General features: G+C 37.6%; 1 protein-coding gene across 1 annotated transcript in view; it reads right to left on the bottom strand.

Annotated features, from left to right (window-relative positions):
* Window positions 1–1,091: 1,091 nt before the first annotated feature.
* The window catches only part of LOC145293342 (uncharacterized), a 75,597-nt gene continuing 56,453 nt past the window's right edge, over window positions 1,092–20,235 (bottom strand). Inside the window, exon 5 of the mRNA XM_080139984.1 lies at window positions 1,092–3,049. Within this exon, the coding sequence (XP_079996110.1) occupies window positions 1,554–3,049 (1,496 nt within the window). The 3' untranslated portion in view covers window positions 1,092–1,553. The remainder of the gene's footprint in view (window positions 3,050–20,235) is intronic.

The following is a 20,235-nucleotide window of genomic DNA, read 5'->3' as shown; positions in this document are numbered from 1 at the left end:
CAAACGATTTCGAAACAAATGTTTTTTTTTAATATTTTAATTTGATTTGCTGAAGTTTTATGATCTCTTTTGGCCGGTGTAACGTAAAATATTCCCCTGTAAGAATTATTTTTTAAACTATAAGAGAAAAATGCTATTAAAAAAAAATCTGACTTTTTCGATTTCCTGTACTTATGGAAAGAATTTTTGTACAAAACATCTAAGAACACTGCCAAATATATAAATTATCATCTCGTGAAATTTGCAAAAAATAGGCTCAACTCACGCTCAAAAAGTAACTGATTAGTGATGTGATAATTCCAATATTTTCCTGATTCCGATAAAATTTATTATTCTGTATTAAATTACCGATCCCGATACAATTACTGATGCTGATTCCGATTCTTTGTAAATCTGTAAACGTTTAACTACAAAATGGTTATTTTTCCCGATCACCGTAAAAATATATGTTTAATATTCATACATTTTCTAAAACGTTAAACGCACAAGCTTTTAGCTTTACTGGTATTTTAAAATCAATAAATATTAATTATTTTATTATTATTACCAGCAGTGGAAGGTTTTGTTTTAAACAAAATCAAATAATAAACAACGATAATTGTAAGAATCGTTTTTGACACCGGAAAAGAGACTAATTTTTTTCGATTCTGATTTTTTCGACTCCTAATTCCGATTAGTCGTCCAACACACACACACACACACACACACAAACACACACACACACACACACACACACATATATATATATACACACACACACGCGCGCGCACACACACACACACGTTTTCAAGTAAGATCTTTGACTTACTTGTTGTTTAATCAAATACTTCTGCATGCAAAATCCGATCCCGCATTTTGCTAATTCCTACCCTCTGATGAGAAGGAGAGTATTTCTTCGAAACTCCGCGGATTAAGGACTATCCATTTATCTAGTGTTTCCTTTTCAGGTTAAATATGTTTTCAACTCATTTCAAAGTGTTTTGTAACATATTTTATTAACTGTTTGCTCATATATATATATATATATATATATATATATATATATATATATATATATATATATATATATCGGAACTTATTAGGATATCGGAATCGATATCGGAATACATACATACATACATACGTACATATATATATATATATTTACACACACACACACACATATATATATATATATATATATTTTTTTTCTAAATTGTCACATAATAGCTCTGGTTACACCATAGACTTAATCATTAAGCTTATTTAATATCTGCAATATTAATGAGTATCTCATAGACTTAATTTACCTTTTTTTTATATATCTTAAGAGTGTCGATATTTCTTATTCTCTTTGAAATACAACACAGTTTAAGCATTTGAATTAACTTATACATCGTTATTATTGCCCATTTTCCTTGTTATATGTAAGAGAAAAGTAAAAAGCGTCTTTATATAATGCTAATGTAAACAAGAGGTTCTTAAAAGTTAATTCCTTATTTTCGTATTCAGTTTAGAAAATGAACAAAATCAGACTTTAATGCATAAATGTCTCCGATGAAACTGACAATAGTTTATTCATAAGCCTTGTTTTGAAAACAGACATTGCTTCTACTCACAGGTTGATCATAAATGATTTGCGGCATATTTTTCTGGTCTCTTCTTTTCTTGATGAAAATAACTAACGTAATTACGATGATCGACACCACAATTCCGACAACACTTCCAATAACAACGTTTTTAGTTTTTTCCTTCTTCAGCTGCAGGTCAGAACGTCCTATTTTAACAGGTTTCGTTGAAACGTTTACAGTGCTTAATGGTATTTCTCCAACGGTGGTCAAATCGAGAGTCGAAATATTTGAGGAGGGGGGGATGCTTGTGTTTACAGAAGTTGTTGCCATTTTTATTGTTATTGGTCGAATTCTGGTAGGATTTCTTGTTATTATTGGTCTTATCTTAGTAGACGGTTTTGTTGTAATTGTTATTATCCTGGTAGCTATTATTGTTATTGGTTTTGTTGTAGGGAAATTTTTTGTTATTGGTCTTTTCTTCGTGGACAATTTTGTTGTGATTGGAATTCTCCTGGTAGACAGTTTTGTTGTGATTGGAATTCTCCTGGTAGACAGTTTTGTTGTGATTGGAATTCTCCTGGTAGACAATTTTGCTGTGATTGGTATTCTCTTTGTAGACAATTTTGTTGTGATTGGTATTCTCCTCGTAGGCAATTTTGTTGTGATTGGTATTCTCTTTGTAGAAAATTTTGGTGTGATTGGTATTCTCCTCGTAGGCAATTGTGTTGTGATTGGCCTTCTCTTTGTAGACAATTTTGGTGTGATTGGTATTCTTCTGGTAGGCAATTTTGTTGTGATTGTTCTTCTCTTTGTAGACAATTTTGGTGTGATTGGTATTCTCTTTGTAGAAAATTTTGGTGTGATTGGTATTCTCCTCGTAGGCAATTTTGTTGTGATTGGCCTTCTCTTTGTAGACAATTTTGTTGTGATTGGTATTCTCTTGGTAGGCAATTTTGTTGTAATTGGTCTTCTCTTTGTAGACAATTTTGGTGTTATTGGTATTCTCTTTGTAGACAATTTTGTTGTGATTGGTATTCTCCTCGTAGGCAATTTTGTTGTGATTGGCCTTCTCTTTGTAGACAATTTTGTTGTGATTGGTATTCTCTTGGTAGGCAATTTTGTTGTAATTGGTATTCTCTTTGTAGAAAATTTTGGTGTGATTGGTATTCTCTTTGTAGACAATTTTGGTGTGATTGGCATTCTCTTTGTAGACAATTTTGGTGTCATTGGTATTCTCCTAGTAGGCAATTTTGTTGTGATTGGTCTTCTGGTAGACATTTTGGAAGTAATAAATCTTGACCTAGAAGATGTTTTTCGGGTTATAGGTTTAGAAAAATAAGTAGTTTTTGTTCTTTGGTGTATTCTTGTAATTGGCTTTTTTGTTAGTTTTGGCGTTGGTCTTTTTGTAGTTGTAGTCTTTACTGTTGTCGGTTTTGTCGTTGGTGTCCGTGTTGTTGGTAGTGAAGGACAATGTTTTTGCACACTGCCTCCTCGTAAATCTGAAAAATAAATTATTTAGATTATTATATGAAGAAAGTGATAATAATAAAAAATTCAAAGTGTGTACATGTATCTATATATGTATATTATAGTATATATATATATATATATATATATATATATATATATATATATATATATATATATATATATATATATATATATATAAATGTAAATGTTGGTTCGTTCTAAACGAATAAAACCCTATTTCTACATTACCAATTTATTTGAAATTTTCAGACAACCCATCTTTAGAGTCGAGGTATGTTTTTATGTTATTGAAATAAATTTACCTCGCGAATTATTAAAATATTAAATAAAATAAATATATTTTTTTAACCGTTACTGCGAATCTGTTCTGTTGTAAAACTGAACTTCCGGTTCGATTCATTTCACAGCCACCAATTGACGAAAGATTTCATTTTCTGTTAACTCGATAAGTAAAAAAAAACAAAACAAAAAAAAACTTACTCATGCAGAGAGTGATCCGTGCTGAAATAATAATGTTATTATTTAAAAAGCCATTCTTAACATGGGGAAGGGAGGGTGTTTTGTACCTATTCTGTACTTTAACCTTACAATTGAATAAAAACATATCATAAAACTTTAATTAAACGTGGAAAACGATTTTAAAAAAATAGTGCGGATCACTCTCTGCATTAGCACACACACACACACACACACACACACACACACACACACACACACACACACACACACACACACACACACACACATAAAATAATAATCCCCTATTTTAAAAATTTAAATTCATTTATGTACTTACCAATTTTTTAAATTTTATTTATGTTAAGACTTTTCACTCATGAAACATTACGTTTTAATTGTTTAGTTTATTTTCACGGCATTGTTTACATAAAAAAGTTTGTTTTAACTTTTTCTAAACTGTTTAATTTTTACGACATGCCTCAACGTATTATAAACACCTTAACCCCTCCCATGTTAAAAAAAACACAAAAAAAAACGCCCTTCCATAAACCTCGAAAGCCGTTCTTAACATAGGGAAGTTAGGGTGTTTATAATATGCTGGGGCGAGTCGTAAAATTAACGAAGTTGCTATCTATTATTTATTGCAAAAATTGCTTGAAATTTATTTATTTGACCAAAAAATTACATTATGGTACTCCTTGGGCGTTGAGTTCCATGGCGACCAGTAGAAAAAAATAATAGTCGCTCCCTTAGTCTCCCACCTCACCCCGCACGTAACATATTTTATTTACTGACGTTGCCGTAACTAAACGATTATTTGTCACATTTACAAACATTTATTTATTTTGAAAAAAGTTTTACTTTTTATGAATATTAAAAGAAAAATGGGTACTCATGCAGAGAGTGATCCATGCTGAAATAATAACGTTATTATTTAAAAAGCCATTCTTAACATGGGGAGGGGAGGATGTTTTGTACCTATTCTGTACTTTAACCTTGCAATTGATTAAAAAAAAACACGATTTAAAAAATAGCGCGGGTCACTCTCTGCATTAGCACCGAAAAATGTTACTAAACATTTATGAATAATTTCTCACTTTTACAAACATTTGATTTTAAATTTCTTTTTAAATGACGACTTTTATCGACTTTTTTTTTTAAATATCCCCCCCAATGGTGTTTATTCCGAAATCCGTTGTTAACATGGAGAGGTTGGGGGTGTTTATTCTGAAAGCCGTTCTTAACATTTGTAGAGGTGGACCTAATGTAAAAAAAAAAAAAAATAGATAAATTAAAAAAAAAAATCATTTACTGATAACTTCTCACTTTTACAAATATTTTTTAATTTACATGCGCGGATGAACAAATTGTTGAATAGTGCGAAAACAAAACATTTAGGTCCACCGCCACAATTTTCTTTTTTAAATGACGACTTTTATTGATAAATAAATTTACTTCGCCACAACTTTTATTGATAAATAAATCTACTTCTCTGACACGGGCACTGAACCCCTCCTTTTTTTTTAATAGTATTTTCGGGTGGGTATGCTGACAACAAATATCAGTTAAATTTTGCAAATAGCCCCCCCCTCCAACAGTGGTGTTTATTCCGGAAGCTGTTCTTAAGATGAGGAGGTTGGGGGGTGATTATAAGGTGGACCTAATCTAAAAAAAAAACAAGTTGTTTATGCGCACATAAGCAACTATTTTTTTATTAACTTTTTTTTACTTTTTTATTTAAAAATTAGTAAATTTCAATGAATAGAATAATAAATCATTTATCATTAATATGTGTTTTTGCTTTGTGTTGAATGAAACTTTTTTTTTCATTACAACAATAATGAACCAATTTAAATCTCCCGGCATGCGTTTAAGGGTTACGAAATTATCAATAAATCGTTTAGTTACTAAGCCAACGTCAGTAAATGAAAAAAAATGTTACGTGCGCATGCATTAGCCTTGACTGGGGGGGGGGCTAAGAGAGCGACCATTAAATAACTATGCTGGTCGCCATGGAACTCAACGCCTAAGGAGTACCTAAAGTGGCACTTATGCACTTATGTTACCGTGCTATTTTTAAAAATAGTATTTTCCTGTTAAATTCAAATTTTACAATATGTTTTTCTTTTATTAATTTGTTAAGTGAAAGTACAGATAACACATTTTTTAAAAAAGGTTAGAGCCTGTCATTTGGGTTTGAATGACAGGTGTTATGAAACTTTTAGCAGCCTCAAAATCATTCAAGAAAGGTCAGACTTATACGCGGATATCTGAAGTTGAAAAACAAAACATTGTATGAAACGCATATTTCTTTCTCTCGTTCTCTCTCTCTATTTCTCTCTTTCACCTCAATGAAGATAGAGAGAATTAAATATAATTTCATTGTTTTAAACAGTTGAGGATTTGCGCGCTATACGCGACAGGTCGACTAAATGCGCTCCTGATTGTTAAATCTTAAATAAATAAATATATATTTTTTATAAAAATGCATTTGTCGCTATTTTTCTACAAGTATTCGATTTCAGTATACCATTAACGCGGACGATGGATGGGAAGATGCCTGCAATGACCACACAAGATGCGACCCATGCGAGACAGTTATAGCCGACGACGTATCGACCCGTTTTCGTTGATGTTTCCAACATGTGTTTATCGTTTAGATATCGTTGGATATCGTTTATTCCCAAAACGTTCATCAACCAAGTAACCCTCCCAGGGACATTCTTTCTTTCAAAACGTTCTCTCCGCATATCTTTTTCTATATAACAGTTAACAGATTAATAATAATCGTTCATTCTTTTGGTATTGCCCGCCACAACATAACACAGATACTACGCTGTGATCATAGCGAAAATGCCTAATAAAACGAAGTTCCTGTCAATATGGTCACTGATCCTGTGTAATATTACAGTCAGTACATCAGCTGTTTATCTTGCAGCAGAAAATACACATTGCTTGTCACTGAGTAGATTGTTGAGGAGATTGATAACTTCTTGGTTTATCATAGACTCAAGAAATTTACTCATGACGCACAGAAACTGCTTAGTTTGTACTAAGATTAAGAAGATTGCTCCCCAGTATTTTAAACACTGATTAGACTGACGAACTTGTCCAATTTAATGGAAAGCATTTCTTCTTTAAAGAACATTTGAACAGCTTTGTAAAAATAGACTCTAATATTATAAAATATTAATTTTAAAATATTTAACTGAGTAATTTTGGCTTAGCAAAATCTGTTATGGTTGGAGGAAAACTATAAACAAAACTAGTTTGGAATTTGGTTTAGTAAACAACGATATAGCGGACGCGACGTCATAGACACGTAAGCCAGGTGCAATCAGAATAAGAGATTAATCTGGAACGGAGCGTCGAAGAGACAAGTTATGAGTTAGTTAGCCACTGGGTTAGAGCGGCCTGGCGTTGTCTCTGGTTTAATTGAAGCATCGACAGACCAACTAAGGAAATATAGGGAGAAGGTCAAGAGCGGCAAACTCCAAGACGTGAAAATTTTGGAAATAAAGATCTAGAAATGATAACTCGGTGTTTTGGGTGTTCCATGTGAAAGAAGATGCCTTCATTTTCAGATGACTGCTGCCATAGGAAAATAGGAGACAATGAATAAGGTATGTGTCAAGCAGACAAAGGCTTATTCTTCATTGTTTAAGACTGTCCGTTATTGTCCCGCTTGTTATTGCCATGAATATGTGAAAACACCCACATACACATAGAAAGACCATTAAATATACATGTAAAAAATCGAAACATACAGACACCCTATGTACAAAGAAAAGAAACTGTCCTTTATAATTCTAACCACTAGACGATACATGAGCATCGATTACAGAAACACGTATACTTTATGGCCCAAGCATGCGCAGAAGCGCAAAAGCGTATGAGTTGGGCCTACCTGTGGCGGAAAGCGAACCCAGGACCTTTCGATTGCAAATAAAGACTACTAATGAGCTACATTCATCTTACTCCAAACCAACGATTTAGTTTTGCCCAACAGCTATAAAAAAACAAGCCGATAAGTCATTCGGGGGCGGTTGAAATTTAAGTAAATGGAAATTAGGAAGATAAAAAGGAACAGCAGTCGTTTGACACCGGTTGAAAGAATGCCATTGATTGGATAGAGAAATTATGACGTCATTTTATAAATAAAATGGATGGACAATATTAGAAAACAATGTTTTTTTTAATAGATGATTTTTATTAATGCAGGATTTTTTAAAAACAATTTTTTAAGCGTAATTTTAATTAATTAGAAATGATAAAAAGAAACGATATTGAAATTGACAATATTAGAAAACAATTTTTTAAATAAATAATTGTTTTAGAAATAAATACACGCATGATAAAAAAAGGTCTATGAGATAAATACGAAGAAAGTGAAAACACTTTTTTGCGCATTTCATTAAAAGAAAACTGTTTACGCAAGATCCACGTATTCCGTGAAGTACGTTTTTTTTAGTATAAAACAGATTTTTTTACCAACCAAACAAATATAATTAGAACTGATATCGTTCTCTGATACATATTATTATACGCGGAAATATTCTTTTAAAATACTTTCAATTCTTAAATTCTATCTTAACTTAGAAATATTTAACTGGAGAGCTAATTAACGTTTTTTTAATTTAAAATAAAAGTAAAATAGTTCACTATAAATCAGTGACCGAATTGTTACTTAAATGACTTTAACTCTTTTAAAAATGCTTCTACATTAATTATTTTTATACTATTATTAAAAACTTAGTAAATTATTTTACAATAATTTCAATTCTTAAATTCTATGTTAACTTTAAAAAAATTTTAAATTCTAAAAATACTGTTAATTATCAAATACTTAGTTATTAAATTCTTTTCCAATTCTTTGTCAACAATTTCAATTTTTAAATTTTATCAATAGTAATGGCGTCAATATTTCTCTATCCAATCAAATTGCATTCTTTCAACCGGTGTTCCTTTTTTCTTCCAAATTTCCATTTACTTAAAATGCAAGAGAGCCGAAAAATATTGCTCGTTCACGTCACTCTGGTTCGTTCTTACATTGCGCTTTCTTGTTATTCCTTATTGTTGTTGTTATTGCTATCGACATTTTATTTTTACACCGGATTTTTTTTCTACTGTGATTTTTTTTACTGTTATTTCATAACAATTATTTTGAAACTTTTTTAACCGTTTCTTAACGGGTTGGCCATGACTGCTCCCGCAAGCCAGACGCCTAAGGAATTGCAAGACAAGTCATCTCTTGCATGAAAACGGAAGATGCTGCTCCAAATAATTGAATTAAGCGTCCAAAATTGACGTTAACGGTGTGGAGTTCGTTGAGAAAGCCAAAGAATGCTTATGTAACAGACAAAGGATTAACCGTAGACTTACCTAAACCCGAGGAAATTGAAAAACGCTGTCTCATCTTCTTCGTCGTAGGTAGAAAATAAAAAAAAATCATCAGAGCTTCAACAGAGATTATTAATACCCTTCTGGCCACCACGGGCTTTAGACCACGAAGACTTGTGAAATGCAAAGCATATAACACCTAGAGCGCTCTTTTCAACTCTGCTCAAGACTGCCTATCTCTATCGCAAAGGAAGATCATCACCACGAATTATATTCTACGCTTAGAATACATGGGTAAAAGACGTGCAACAGTGTCCGTATGCCATGTTTCTCACCACGTAAACGGAGAACACATCGGTGCTTTCCTGCTAAAGTATGGTGAAATCGTCAACGTGGAATGTGAGGAATTTAATGGAGTGTGGTCAATGGAAATTCTTCTGGACAGAGAAAACTTAACCAACATTCCATTCTTTTTAGAGATTGGTGAAGAAAAGCTCCTAATTATTGTGGCAGGAATGCGCCCAACATGCTGGCACTGCAGAGAGATAGGAATGTCCTCAAAGGAAGCCAAAAGCTAGAGTGGGGTAAAATTTGGGGATCAATATTGCCTCAAAAGCCCCCTTCCTGAAGACCCAGCAAAAGAGAAAGAACCCTGGCAAATTGTTGTAGGAAAGAAAACTCCTGGACGTCTTACGCTGGAACAATCAAGAGAAGAAGCAATGTTGGAGAAGGTTCCAGGAAGAGAAAAATACGAGCGTCAATTCTTTTTATTAAATTAACTATTAATTTAATAAAAAGAATTGACGCTCAAAGAACGGTCCCTAATTCTCCCAACAAATCTCTACCCTCTTCACCAAAACCAACCCCAAACTGACCAGTAACCCTATCACGAAGTCCCTCACAAAAGTTAAAACCCGCTCTCCTGCAAACAGGCTTCCTCATATCTCAACTCCTATCCCTCACAAACTTCCAAAATTGATCTTTCTCAGCCCTGTCAAAAATACTCCTCTAAATCTTCCCTTGTTTCCTCTACGTCAGCAATCCCACACAATCTCTCCTGCATCCCCACAAAGTCCTCACCCGCCTTTCACACCCCCATGGGCACCAGAAAAAATCCGCCTCCAAAAGAAAAAACACTTTATACCTCCCTGGAAAAGACATTTGCTCTATCAGAGACCCCCAAATTAACAACTTGGTGGTCAATTTCGTCTAAATTAATTTATTTTAGGCAGGTAGCAGGTGAACCAATATAATACCCCACAAATTTCCCCAATGCCAAGCGGATATTAACTGTGATAAGGAAAAGAAAAGAAGCTAACGACTTATGGACGATGTTAGAGGAAGCCAACACATCATTCAATATCCCTACGCCACTAGCTATCTTTAAAGACGCAGATATAAGAAATCTTAAAAAATCTATGGGAGGGTCCCGGTTAAAATGCACCCATCCCTATACAGGATAGCAAAATTATCATATCTGTTGCATGTCGGCGGTATCTCTCGTTACGGGCTCGTGGATATTCAGATGGGCACATATTCGATCACAAGAGCCGTCGGCACGCTAACAACCCTAAGGCATTACCATGGATCTCATACTAGTTTGAATATTCGGGAGCTAAGGGCCGACTCGCGAAAATTTCGCTTGAGCCTGGATCTGCAGCATCTTGAAGTGGATATTTTGTGTGCAAAAAATCCATCTTATTCCAGGTGAACATTTAAGTGTGCTGGCTAGGATTTATCGTGCTTACTCAGCGCACTTTAATTCTCACTTGAAAGGGATTTCTTGGCTAGATCTCTAGATGCATCGTGTTACCCGTGTTACATGAATCCAGAGGGGAGACTTTGCGTTCGGGTGTTATCATAAAAGGAAAAGCGTTTCGTCTCATTTGGGTTTACGTGCCTAATAGCCACGCTAAGCTGACTGCTTTTTTGGGGGCGAATATAACCGTTCATAGGTACTTCTCTAACGGTTATTTTAACAGAATACTGAAACGCGGCCCTGGATCCCGATTTAGATCGTTTTGGGTTACCGTTTGGGGTTCTAACAGAGATCGAAATCTTTTTTTTGTTTCGTGAATTTGTTGATAATTTTCCGAAATGAAAAACCCCGTAACTTAGTGTGGACTTGGACGCGCGACTCCGGTTCGGTACAACTTTTGAGTTAAATCGACTGGTTCTTAGGCGAGCCGACTTAGGAATTTTGAATTGTCCAAGTTTTCCCAACATAATTTACTCGGATCACAGACTTGTCCGTGTGCGGGTAAACTTAGATAGACCTAAGCCTGGATTAGCTCGTTATTGAAACTCAACATGACGTTGTTCGATGTGAAGAGCTACTATGATGGGATATTACTGACCCCACAGAGAATTGACCGGGGCAATAATCAGGAATAAGTGGTGGGTCAAAATTAAACGAGCCATTCGGTCCTTTTCTGCTAGTTTTAGCAAACGACTCAATCTAGAATCTAGGACAGTGAAAACGACACTAGAGTTTAGATTAGATCGGGCGGTGGAGGAGGGGGATAGTGCTAGTGTTAATATAATTAAAGCCTTACTTGCCCCTCCCCTCACTGAAAAGGAGAAGCAAACTTTAGTGATTAGGGCTACGTTAAAAAAAATGCCCCAGGAGCAACCAACATGGTCGCAGATCTGCGTGGAGAGGAACTTTGGCACGCTGCTGACCGGCACATCGTTTGTGTCACATTGCTGAACCGACGTATCGTGACGACGAACGAAGGTGTGTTGAAGGCGTTTAGGTGTCATTTCCACGAGCTATTTCCGTGGAACCCGGTCTGTCATTAGAACAGTTCGACACCTATTTGGCTGACTTTGCACGTCTTTCGGCGACCGAAGCAGCTAGGCGCGAGGGTGGCACAGCAGAGGGTGTAGTCATCAAAGCCTTAAAGCGGGTCGGCCTTAATAAGTCACTGGGGGTTGCCTTAAGAAGTGTATTTGAGGTTGTCGCACATATTTGTTCCTTTGTTGGCTGTTTTATTTAACTCGTGGTTTAGAAACGGCTCAATCTCCAAGTACTTTACCATGGGCGGCGTGAAGCTATTACGTAAAAGCAAATATGGTGAGGATGGGTTAGATAATTATCGGCCCTTAACGATTCTTAACGCTGATTTAAAGATTTTGGCCCAAATTCTTCCAATCGCCTGCAGCTTGTCCTGGCTAGTCTCATTAGCCCCGAACAAAGTTGTGCTGTAAAGGGCAGGTTAATCCAGGATAACTTGCGCACGATACGCCTGATAGAAAAAATCAACACAGGCTGCGCTGATAAATTTAGTTCAGTCCAAAGCCTTCACTAGGGTGGACCATCGGTACTTGGGGGATGTTTTGTCGGCGGTCGGTTTTGGCTCGCAATTTCGCTCGTGGGTTCACCTTCTTTATGCTAACAACGCGACGCGATGATGGTAGAAGTGAATTGGAAGAGATCGAGGCCCTTCAAATTATCCCGTTCCATTCTTCAGAGTTGTCCCTTATCACCCCTGCTCTATGTGATTACATTGGAACATTTCCTTCGCAGACTAAGAGTGAATCCGGTTCTTCGCGGAATAAACTGCCAGGTGGTTCTTCCCTGGTAAAGTACTCCGCCTATGCCGACGATGTAAAAGTGCTTGTAACGGACAATGCTGAGATTAGTGTCGTCGATGTAGAAATCAGATTGTATGAAACGGTAACAGGAGCCAAAATTAACTGCGACAAGTCCTCGGGCCTGCGCATCGGTGCCTGGAGAGATGTTCCCCTTCAAGAAACCTTTAGCTGGAATGACGGAACTTGCAAGAGAGTCGGCGTCTGGTTCGGTCCTGACCTTCAGCTGGATAAAAATTGGTTGGAGGTTCTGAAAGTGTGGTCCGATCTGCAGCTAGTCTGTGGATCAGCAGAAACCTTTCGTTAAAGGGGAGAGCGGAGGTGTGCAACTCGCACATCTATCCAATCTTTATTTACCGTCTTTCTATTTTTCCTACTCTGCCAGATACACTGCTATATTTGCAGCGAGCCCTTTTCAGATTCCTATGGCTTGGGAAAGCCCCTATGGTCCGCCGCGGTATTTGTTATCTCCATCCTTCTTAAGACGATCTAGGTATGTCAAATGTGGAGTTGCGTCTGCACACGCTTCGGATTTACTACCTCGATCGAATGTGTACACAAAGCAAGGGAAACGGTGGCCTCTTGAAAGAAGACACTAAGAAAGCCTTTCGGCTTTGGCAGTGTGTACTTGTCCGATGGGGGCACACAGGGTGCTCCTTCTATCGCGAGTGTCGTCGCGCGTTGAAGTCCCTTTTAAGAGTGAAGGAAATCCTCTCTAACACTCTGCTGTTGTCCCGAAAGGTATTATATCAGGTTTTAGTGAGGGAATCTGTTCGGGATGATATTGGTGAGCGCCCCCTTTGACGAAGGGACAGCTTCGCTCAGTCAGGCCTTAGGGGCCTAGGCCAGGATATCTCACTAACGATAAAGCTTCTCTGGCCTGGCTGGTGATTCGAGGTGCTCTCTGGGTCGGTAAGAGAGTTCACTCAGCTTGTTTGACTACTTCGCCGATATGTAAGCGGTGTGGCGACGTGGCCGAGACTTTATGTCACGCTTTCGTTTATTGTCGCATTGCCGTGCCACTGATTAAGTTTGTTGCAGATCTCATGGTCTGCATCCTGAATGTATCGTCTCTTACTCTCGTTCCTATCAATGTCTGACGGGCTTAAAAAGAATTGTTTGGTCTTGCTAGCTGTAATGAGAGGTGTGATTTGGAACACACGTATGAAAGTGGTCTATAGACTTCTCTCCTCTCGACCTTATACACATCTTCTGTTGCTGCTTGAAGGATCGTATTAAGGCCGAGAGGGTTAGAATTTTCGTTAGACTTTGATGAAAGGTGGGTATCTGTTGTGCGTGTTTGCCGAGTGATTTGAGCAAGACTTGATTGGTACTGTGACATGCCTTAGGAAAAGAATTTTGGGAAACAAAACCGACAGTCAACCTTGACCCCTTTTTAGTCAAGTGCAGGTCATTATTAAGACTAGGATCAGGACCAGTTTTGTAGGCATTTAAATTCATAATCTAGTTAGTGTGTGATAGTGAGCAATAGGTCCCGTTTTCAGTTTGCCCCTTATTTTTTTTACCCCATTCCCTTTCCCAATTAGGTGACAGATTGCTTGATTTTCCAGAGATGCGGGCTTCCCTTTCAAAATCTTCGTAAGAGGTATTTTGGACCCATATCACCCTTTCGATTGGCAAATCGACTCATCTGCCACATTTAAGTAAAGGGGGGGTGTATTTTGTTACTTACATTGTAAATATCATTTTATTTTTGTACATACATTTTTTATTCCCCTAACCCTCCTTTTTCTTATATGGGTTTATGTAGTTTCTCATGGTATGATGTTTTTATGGTGATCGATGAAGGATGTATAGTATGAATGTGGTATTGTGGTGAAAGAATGAATGAATTAACTAGTTAGATTAATTTAGTTAGTATTAGAATGTGAAGACCATCCTCTGCCCTCTCCCTATTTTCGGCCTTGCGCCAAATTTTTTTTAAAGGTTCGTTTTGTATTTTTTAAAAAATAAATATTCGGTTGAAAAATATTGTTCTGATAACGTGTCTCGCGTTACTGCATTACGTATCGTGGCGTGTCGATTCAATGATATTGTTCAGTGGCGTGTTGATTCGACAGGATCGTTCGGTTGCGTGTCGTAACGGTGGGCGGTGTTGCTCGGGAACGTGTGTGTCGATTCAACGTTATTATTCAGTGGTGTGGCGTGTTGATTCAGCGGTATTTTTCGGGAATGCATGGACGAATTTGTTCAGGATTGTGCCGTAACTTGTGATTATATATATATATATATATATATATATATATATATATATATAAACACACACACACACACACACACACACACACACACACACATATATATATTATGTTTTTGGCGCTCTCTCCTCCTTCGTGAAGCGGTACCTTATATACACAAGATATACATAGACAAAGATATACAACACATGATTGTATACTGATAAGAATGTGTATTTACAGACTGGTATGTTGTAATCTCCTTTATACATAGTGTCTGGCACAGTTCATAAATTTAGGAAATAGGATAATTGACAAACAAACCATGACAATAAGAAACTGTGTAGTTTAAATGGGGCATACTACTACTACTACTACTACTACTACTACTACTACTACTACTACTACTACTACTACTACTATTAATTTTTAAATCCCCAAACCAAAAAAAAAAAAAAGAAAAAAGAAAAATCCATGCATTATTTCTCCCCTAAAAGCTTTACGAGAATGGCTTTCGATCACAAACGAAATTCTATGATAAGAACTAAAACCTCTTATTCCAAACTATAACACGATGTTATATTCTAGTATTGGTGACCGTTCGACTATGGCAAAATGTATGCTGTAGGGACGGAAACTACCTCCAATAATACTTTGCAAAGATTCTAGCGATGGAATCGACAATTTTCGTAAGCACGACTCTTTATCTGAGAGTCCATCTTTCAAACTCCTTGGCCTAACGTTCACAGGAAACATGAGTTGGAACAATTACATTGAAGGCATTGCCAGGGCCGCTGCAAGAAAGGTAGGCTCTCTCTACCGTGCTAGAAAACTACTGACACTCGAAAGTATCCTGTACCTCTATAAGGCCACCATTCGCCCATGTATGGAGTATTGCTGCCACATCTGGGCTGGTGCATCTGCTACTAGTCTCTCGCTCCTTGACAAGGTTCAAAAGAGAGTCGCAAACCTGATAGGCCCTGAATTGGCATCTAAGCTTCAGCCTCTGTCCCATCGACGAAATGTTGCATCCCTCTGCCTTTTCTACAAGTATTTTAGTGGTGAATGCTCTGACGAACTGCAATCACTTGTGCCCCCATGACGCGAGCACCCTCGACAAACCCGACAGGCTACTAGATCCCACCCCCACACTGTAGAGGTCCCTAGATGTAAAAGATCTTTTTACTCCAATAATTTCTTCCCCAGAACCGCAAGACTCTGGAATTCCATTCCAGGTCCCTGCTTCCCCAACAGTACTGACGTGCAGAAGTTCAAGTGTAACGTGAACCGACACCTTGCTGCCCAAATCCCTACATAGTACCCCAGTAGTTGTTGCCCCTGATAGTAGCCCCCTACACCAAAGTGGCAATTTGCCTTGTTTGGGGTGAAAATGTAAAAAAAAAAAAAAAAAAAGCACACATGCAGGATTTTCCTTTTAATTCTTTCTTTTTTTTCTTTTGTTTGACCTGATTGATCGTTATAATGAAGTAAGAATTTATTTATTTCAAGCAGTTTAATTTCAATATATGTATATCAACAGAACTGTTGAACTCCCTACATCAATTCTTATTTTAACTATTTACGATTCACTATAATGTAGGCATAATGTTTTTATATATACCGCCTAATTACTGAAATTTTTCTTTATTCATACCTAAAAGAAAAAATATAATAAATAAAGGAATAAAGAAAGGAGGAGGAGAAAGGAGAAAATGAAAAAAGAAAATTAAATAAAGACCAAAGATAAGTGTAAGGGGGACCTATTCTAGAAGTGTAAGCCATTTTGAGTTTCAGAACAGTTTCAGATAGTTCACTGTTACACACAAGTCCTGGGAGGTGACATGTTTGTAGTAGACAGTTCCATAGAACAAAATATTCTTACCGTGTCGAAACCCGGGAAAGAACATGTGACATTGCTCCAAAAAAGGTTTAATATTTATGAAGCAATTCTGGTTTCTGATTGGTTTGTAGCAGAACGTCAATTAATTTGATTCGTCAGTTCTTAGCAGCATCGTTTATAAATAGAATCACCCGACTGTGTGGGATCATACCCCATCAGAACTCTGTTGTGATGGGATGTCTCCTAGCGGCGTCGGCTGCATGGAGACAGGGTAGTACATGTCAAGGATTCGTCACTTGACACTCAGTCCAACAGGTGAGGGACCGGGAACCGGCCCAGCACCTGTTGGACTGAGGTACACCGCCTGGGTAATACCTAGGAGGTCCACCCTCCCAGGCCTTGCCACCGGGCTTTCCGGTGGGGCAAGTTTATTGCTTGCTGCCTGAGGCGCCCCGACCGGGGAATGCCTACGGGGTTACTCAGGCAATTTTTAAAATTGCAGGAGTGCCCCTCCTTAAGCGGAGCCTGCGGGGTTTCCACTTTCCAGGCCTTGTGCAAAATAATGCTGATGTTGGAAGCATTTAAATAACTACCCCATTACCATTCTGTTTTGATGGGATGTCTCCTAGCGGCGTCGGCTGCATGGAGACAGGGTAGTACATGTCAAGGATTCGTCACTTGACACTCAGCCCAACAGGTGAGGGGCCGGGAACCGGCTCAGATCCTGTTGGACTTAGGTACACCGCCTGGGTAATACCTAGGAGGTCCACCTTCCCAGTCCATGCCACCGGGCTTTCCGGTGGGGCAAGTTTATTGCTTGCTGCCTGAGGCGCCCCGACCGGGGAATGCCTACGGGGTTACTCAGGCAATTTTTAAAATTGCAGGAGTGCACTTCCTTTAGGGGAGCCGGCGGGGTTCCCACTTTCCAGGCCTTGTGCCAAATAATGTTGAGGTGGGCAGCATTTAAATAACTACCCCATTACCACTCTGTTGTGATGGGATGTCTCCTAGCGGCTTCGGCTGCATGGAGACAGGGTAGTACAAGTCAAGGATTCGTCACTTGACACTCAGTCCAATAGGTGAGGGGCCGGGAACCGTAACAGATCCTGTTGGACTGAAGTACACCTCTTGGGTAATACCTAGGAGGTCCACCCTCCCAGGCCTTGCCACAGGGCTTTCCGGTGAGGCAAGTTTATTGCTTGCTGCCTGAGGCGCCGCGAATGGGGAATGTCGACGGGGTTACTCAGGCAATTTTTAAAATTTCAGGAGTGCACTTCCTTTAGGGGGGCCTGCGTGGTTCCCACTTTCCAGGCCTTGTGCCAAATAATGCTGACGTGGGCAGCATTTAACTACCCCATTACCACTCTGTTGTGATGGGATGTCTCCTAGCGGCTTCGGCTGCATGGAGACAGGGTAGTACAAGTCAAGGATTTGTCACTTGACACTCAGCCCAACAGCAGGTTCTTCCTCTGTGGCCAGCATGGTGGACCCCGTCGTCATCATGTGTATCTCGGCTCGTCTTCTAATTTCAGAAGCAATAACACCGACACAGAACACGTAAGTATCCCTTCTAATTGTAGGTACTAAAACAACGCAGATAAAAGCCAAGAGAACCAAAGTAATCAACACCGAACTAAAAACCAAAGGAAGAAATTGATAAAAAGAAATGCTAATACAGAAGTCACACCAAAGACCCTGGATATCGCAAACGGATGAAAGAGTTATGAGACATGGCCAGCGAATACCATACATCAAAACAAAGAATTGCAGACGAAAGCGAAACTTATCCTCAAGAGAGACTGGATTCCAAATCTAGAACTGAATAAAGTACAAAAAAAGATGTAACAAATGAAGAATTACTCCTCGGGGAATCCCTAAATATAGGAACTACAGAGACTGAAGGAGTGCTTATACCAGAAACATGGAGATCGAGACCAATGAAACAACAGAATCTAATGAATTAGATGAAGTGGAAAGCATGAAGATACTTATGACCGAGGAAAAAGCACAGCTCCCACCATTAAGAAACCAAGAGGAAAAAAACTAAAAGCTGAAACAGAGAAGGTGAACAAACTCCTCCCATACATCTCAACAGAAACCATTACAGACCACATGAACAAACATAGACCAAAATCCCAAGAGGAGACATGGACAATATAGGAGAATAGACTGGTAACGGAATGCTATTACAAGAGCCACCCCAAAGGCCGGGGAAATCCAAAACGGATGAAAGAGTTGTGTGACATGTCTACTGACTACAAACAAAGAATTGCAGACCAAGCGAAATTTATTCTCAAGGGAGAGTAGATTTCAAATCTCGTACTAATGGAAATACAACCAAATACAAATGATGGAACAGACCAGAAACTAGAACCCCACAAATAGAACCTCCAAATTTAGAATGCTTGTTAAACTCAGACACATACGTACCATTCTCCGAAATTGACGTTGAAAAGATCTTATAAATTTCAAAAGAAAACATCGAACAGTATGTCTTTATCTGAAACGAAGATAAAGGTTTCCACAGTGTTCAATATAGTTCTACGAAAACTTTTTACTCTCATAGGGTGGTTTATTGTTCATGTTTCTGTGAAGTAATTCTTGTTTTTCTGTAATCATTCTTTCATTCGGATCACTTGTTTGTGTAGTTCTTGTTATTGTTAGATTTGCCGCTTTTGTAGTTTTTGTTGTTAAAATAACCTGTTTTCTGCTGGTCGTCTATCTGGGCTCTCACCATCTGAATGATAATAGACTTGAAATCTTCCATCTACATTTTATACAGAAACGAAATGTACTTACTTGGAAAACTATTTTGTCCTTTATATTCTAAGTTTACCAAGTACAAGTTAATGCTGTACATCGAATAAAGTTTACGTTACATTATTAGAGAAAAACAATGTGATTATTTTAATCGAGATGCTTTTCAAGTATATTTTTGATGATTTTTAATCAAGTGTCCGACAAAAGCAATGTTTATCAACATTTATTAGTTTAGTATGTGTAGTAGTTGTCCGCTAGTTTCAGTGTGTCAATACTGGTGTATGTTTATATATTCCCATGTTTTGTTGGAAGACAGGTTTGTAGCTAGAGTTATAGCTCTCATAATATTTATATCGTAAAAAGAGTTCCTATATCGTGTATGGGTGAATCCCCAGAGCAGTTAGTGCAGAGAAAGTGACTGCGAAGAGCTCAAGACGATCGATAAGCCGTGGGAAGGTATCACCATCCAGACATCGCCTTGGATTGAAGGAATTTTATTGCAATATTACGACTGAATATTGTTCAAATTCCAGAGGAATCCACTACTACAAGAGAAAAATAATTAGTAACAGCTTTCAACTTAGTTACAACTACAATGGAATTGAATGGAGAATACTGGAGTATTAGTGATGGAGGGATAGGACCAACCAAACCTCGACTGTTAGTTAGGTCTTATGCACGACGTGAAACTGGAAACTTAGGAAGATTTCCACCATTCTAGTAATTAGAAAACCAACCGGACTTATAAAAAAGACAAGAAAACTATCTCGCAAACATACTCGGTGAATCAAATGCAAGAAAAATACAAATAATTTTACTTAAAGGGTTTGTTAGCATCATAAAATGATCTTCTTATTAGAATGTATGTAATAGCGAGTAAATATTTGGTTCCGTTCCCAACTAGAACATTAATAAAAAAATCTAGGTAATGAAAATCGCGTAGACGACCAGATTTAAGCATTAGAGAAATACATAGCACAAAATGAAGAGACAGATTAACTCC

This window comes from Euprymna scolopes, chromosome 14, assembly GCF_053919585.1.
Source record: "Euprymna scolopes isolate OS-2025 chromosome 14, ASM5391958v1, whole genome shotgun sequence".
In the NCBI taxonomy this organism is placed as follows: Eukaryota; Metazoa; Mollusca; class Cephalopoda; order Sepiida; family Sepiolidae; genus Euprymna; species Euprymna scolopes.
This window is presented reverse-complemented; position numbering and strand designations above follow the sequence as displayed.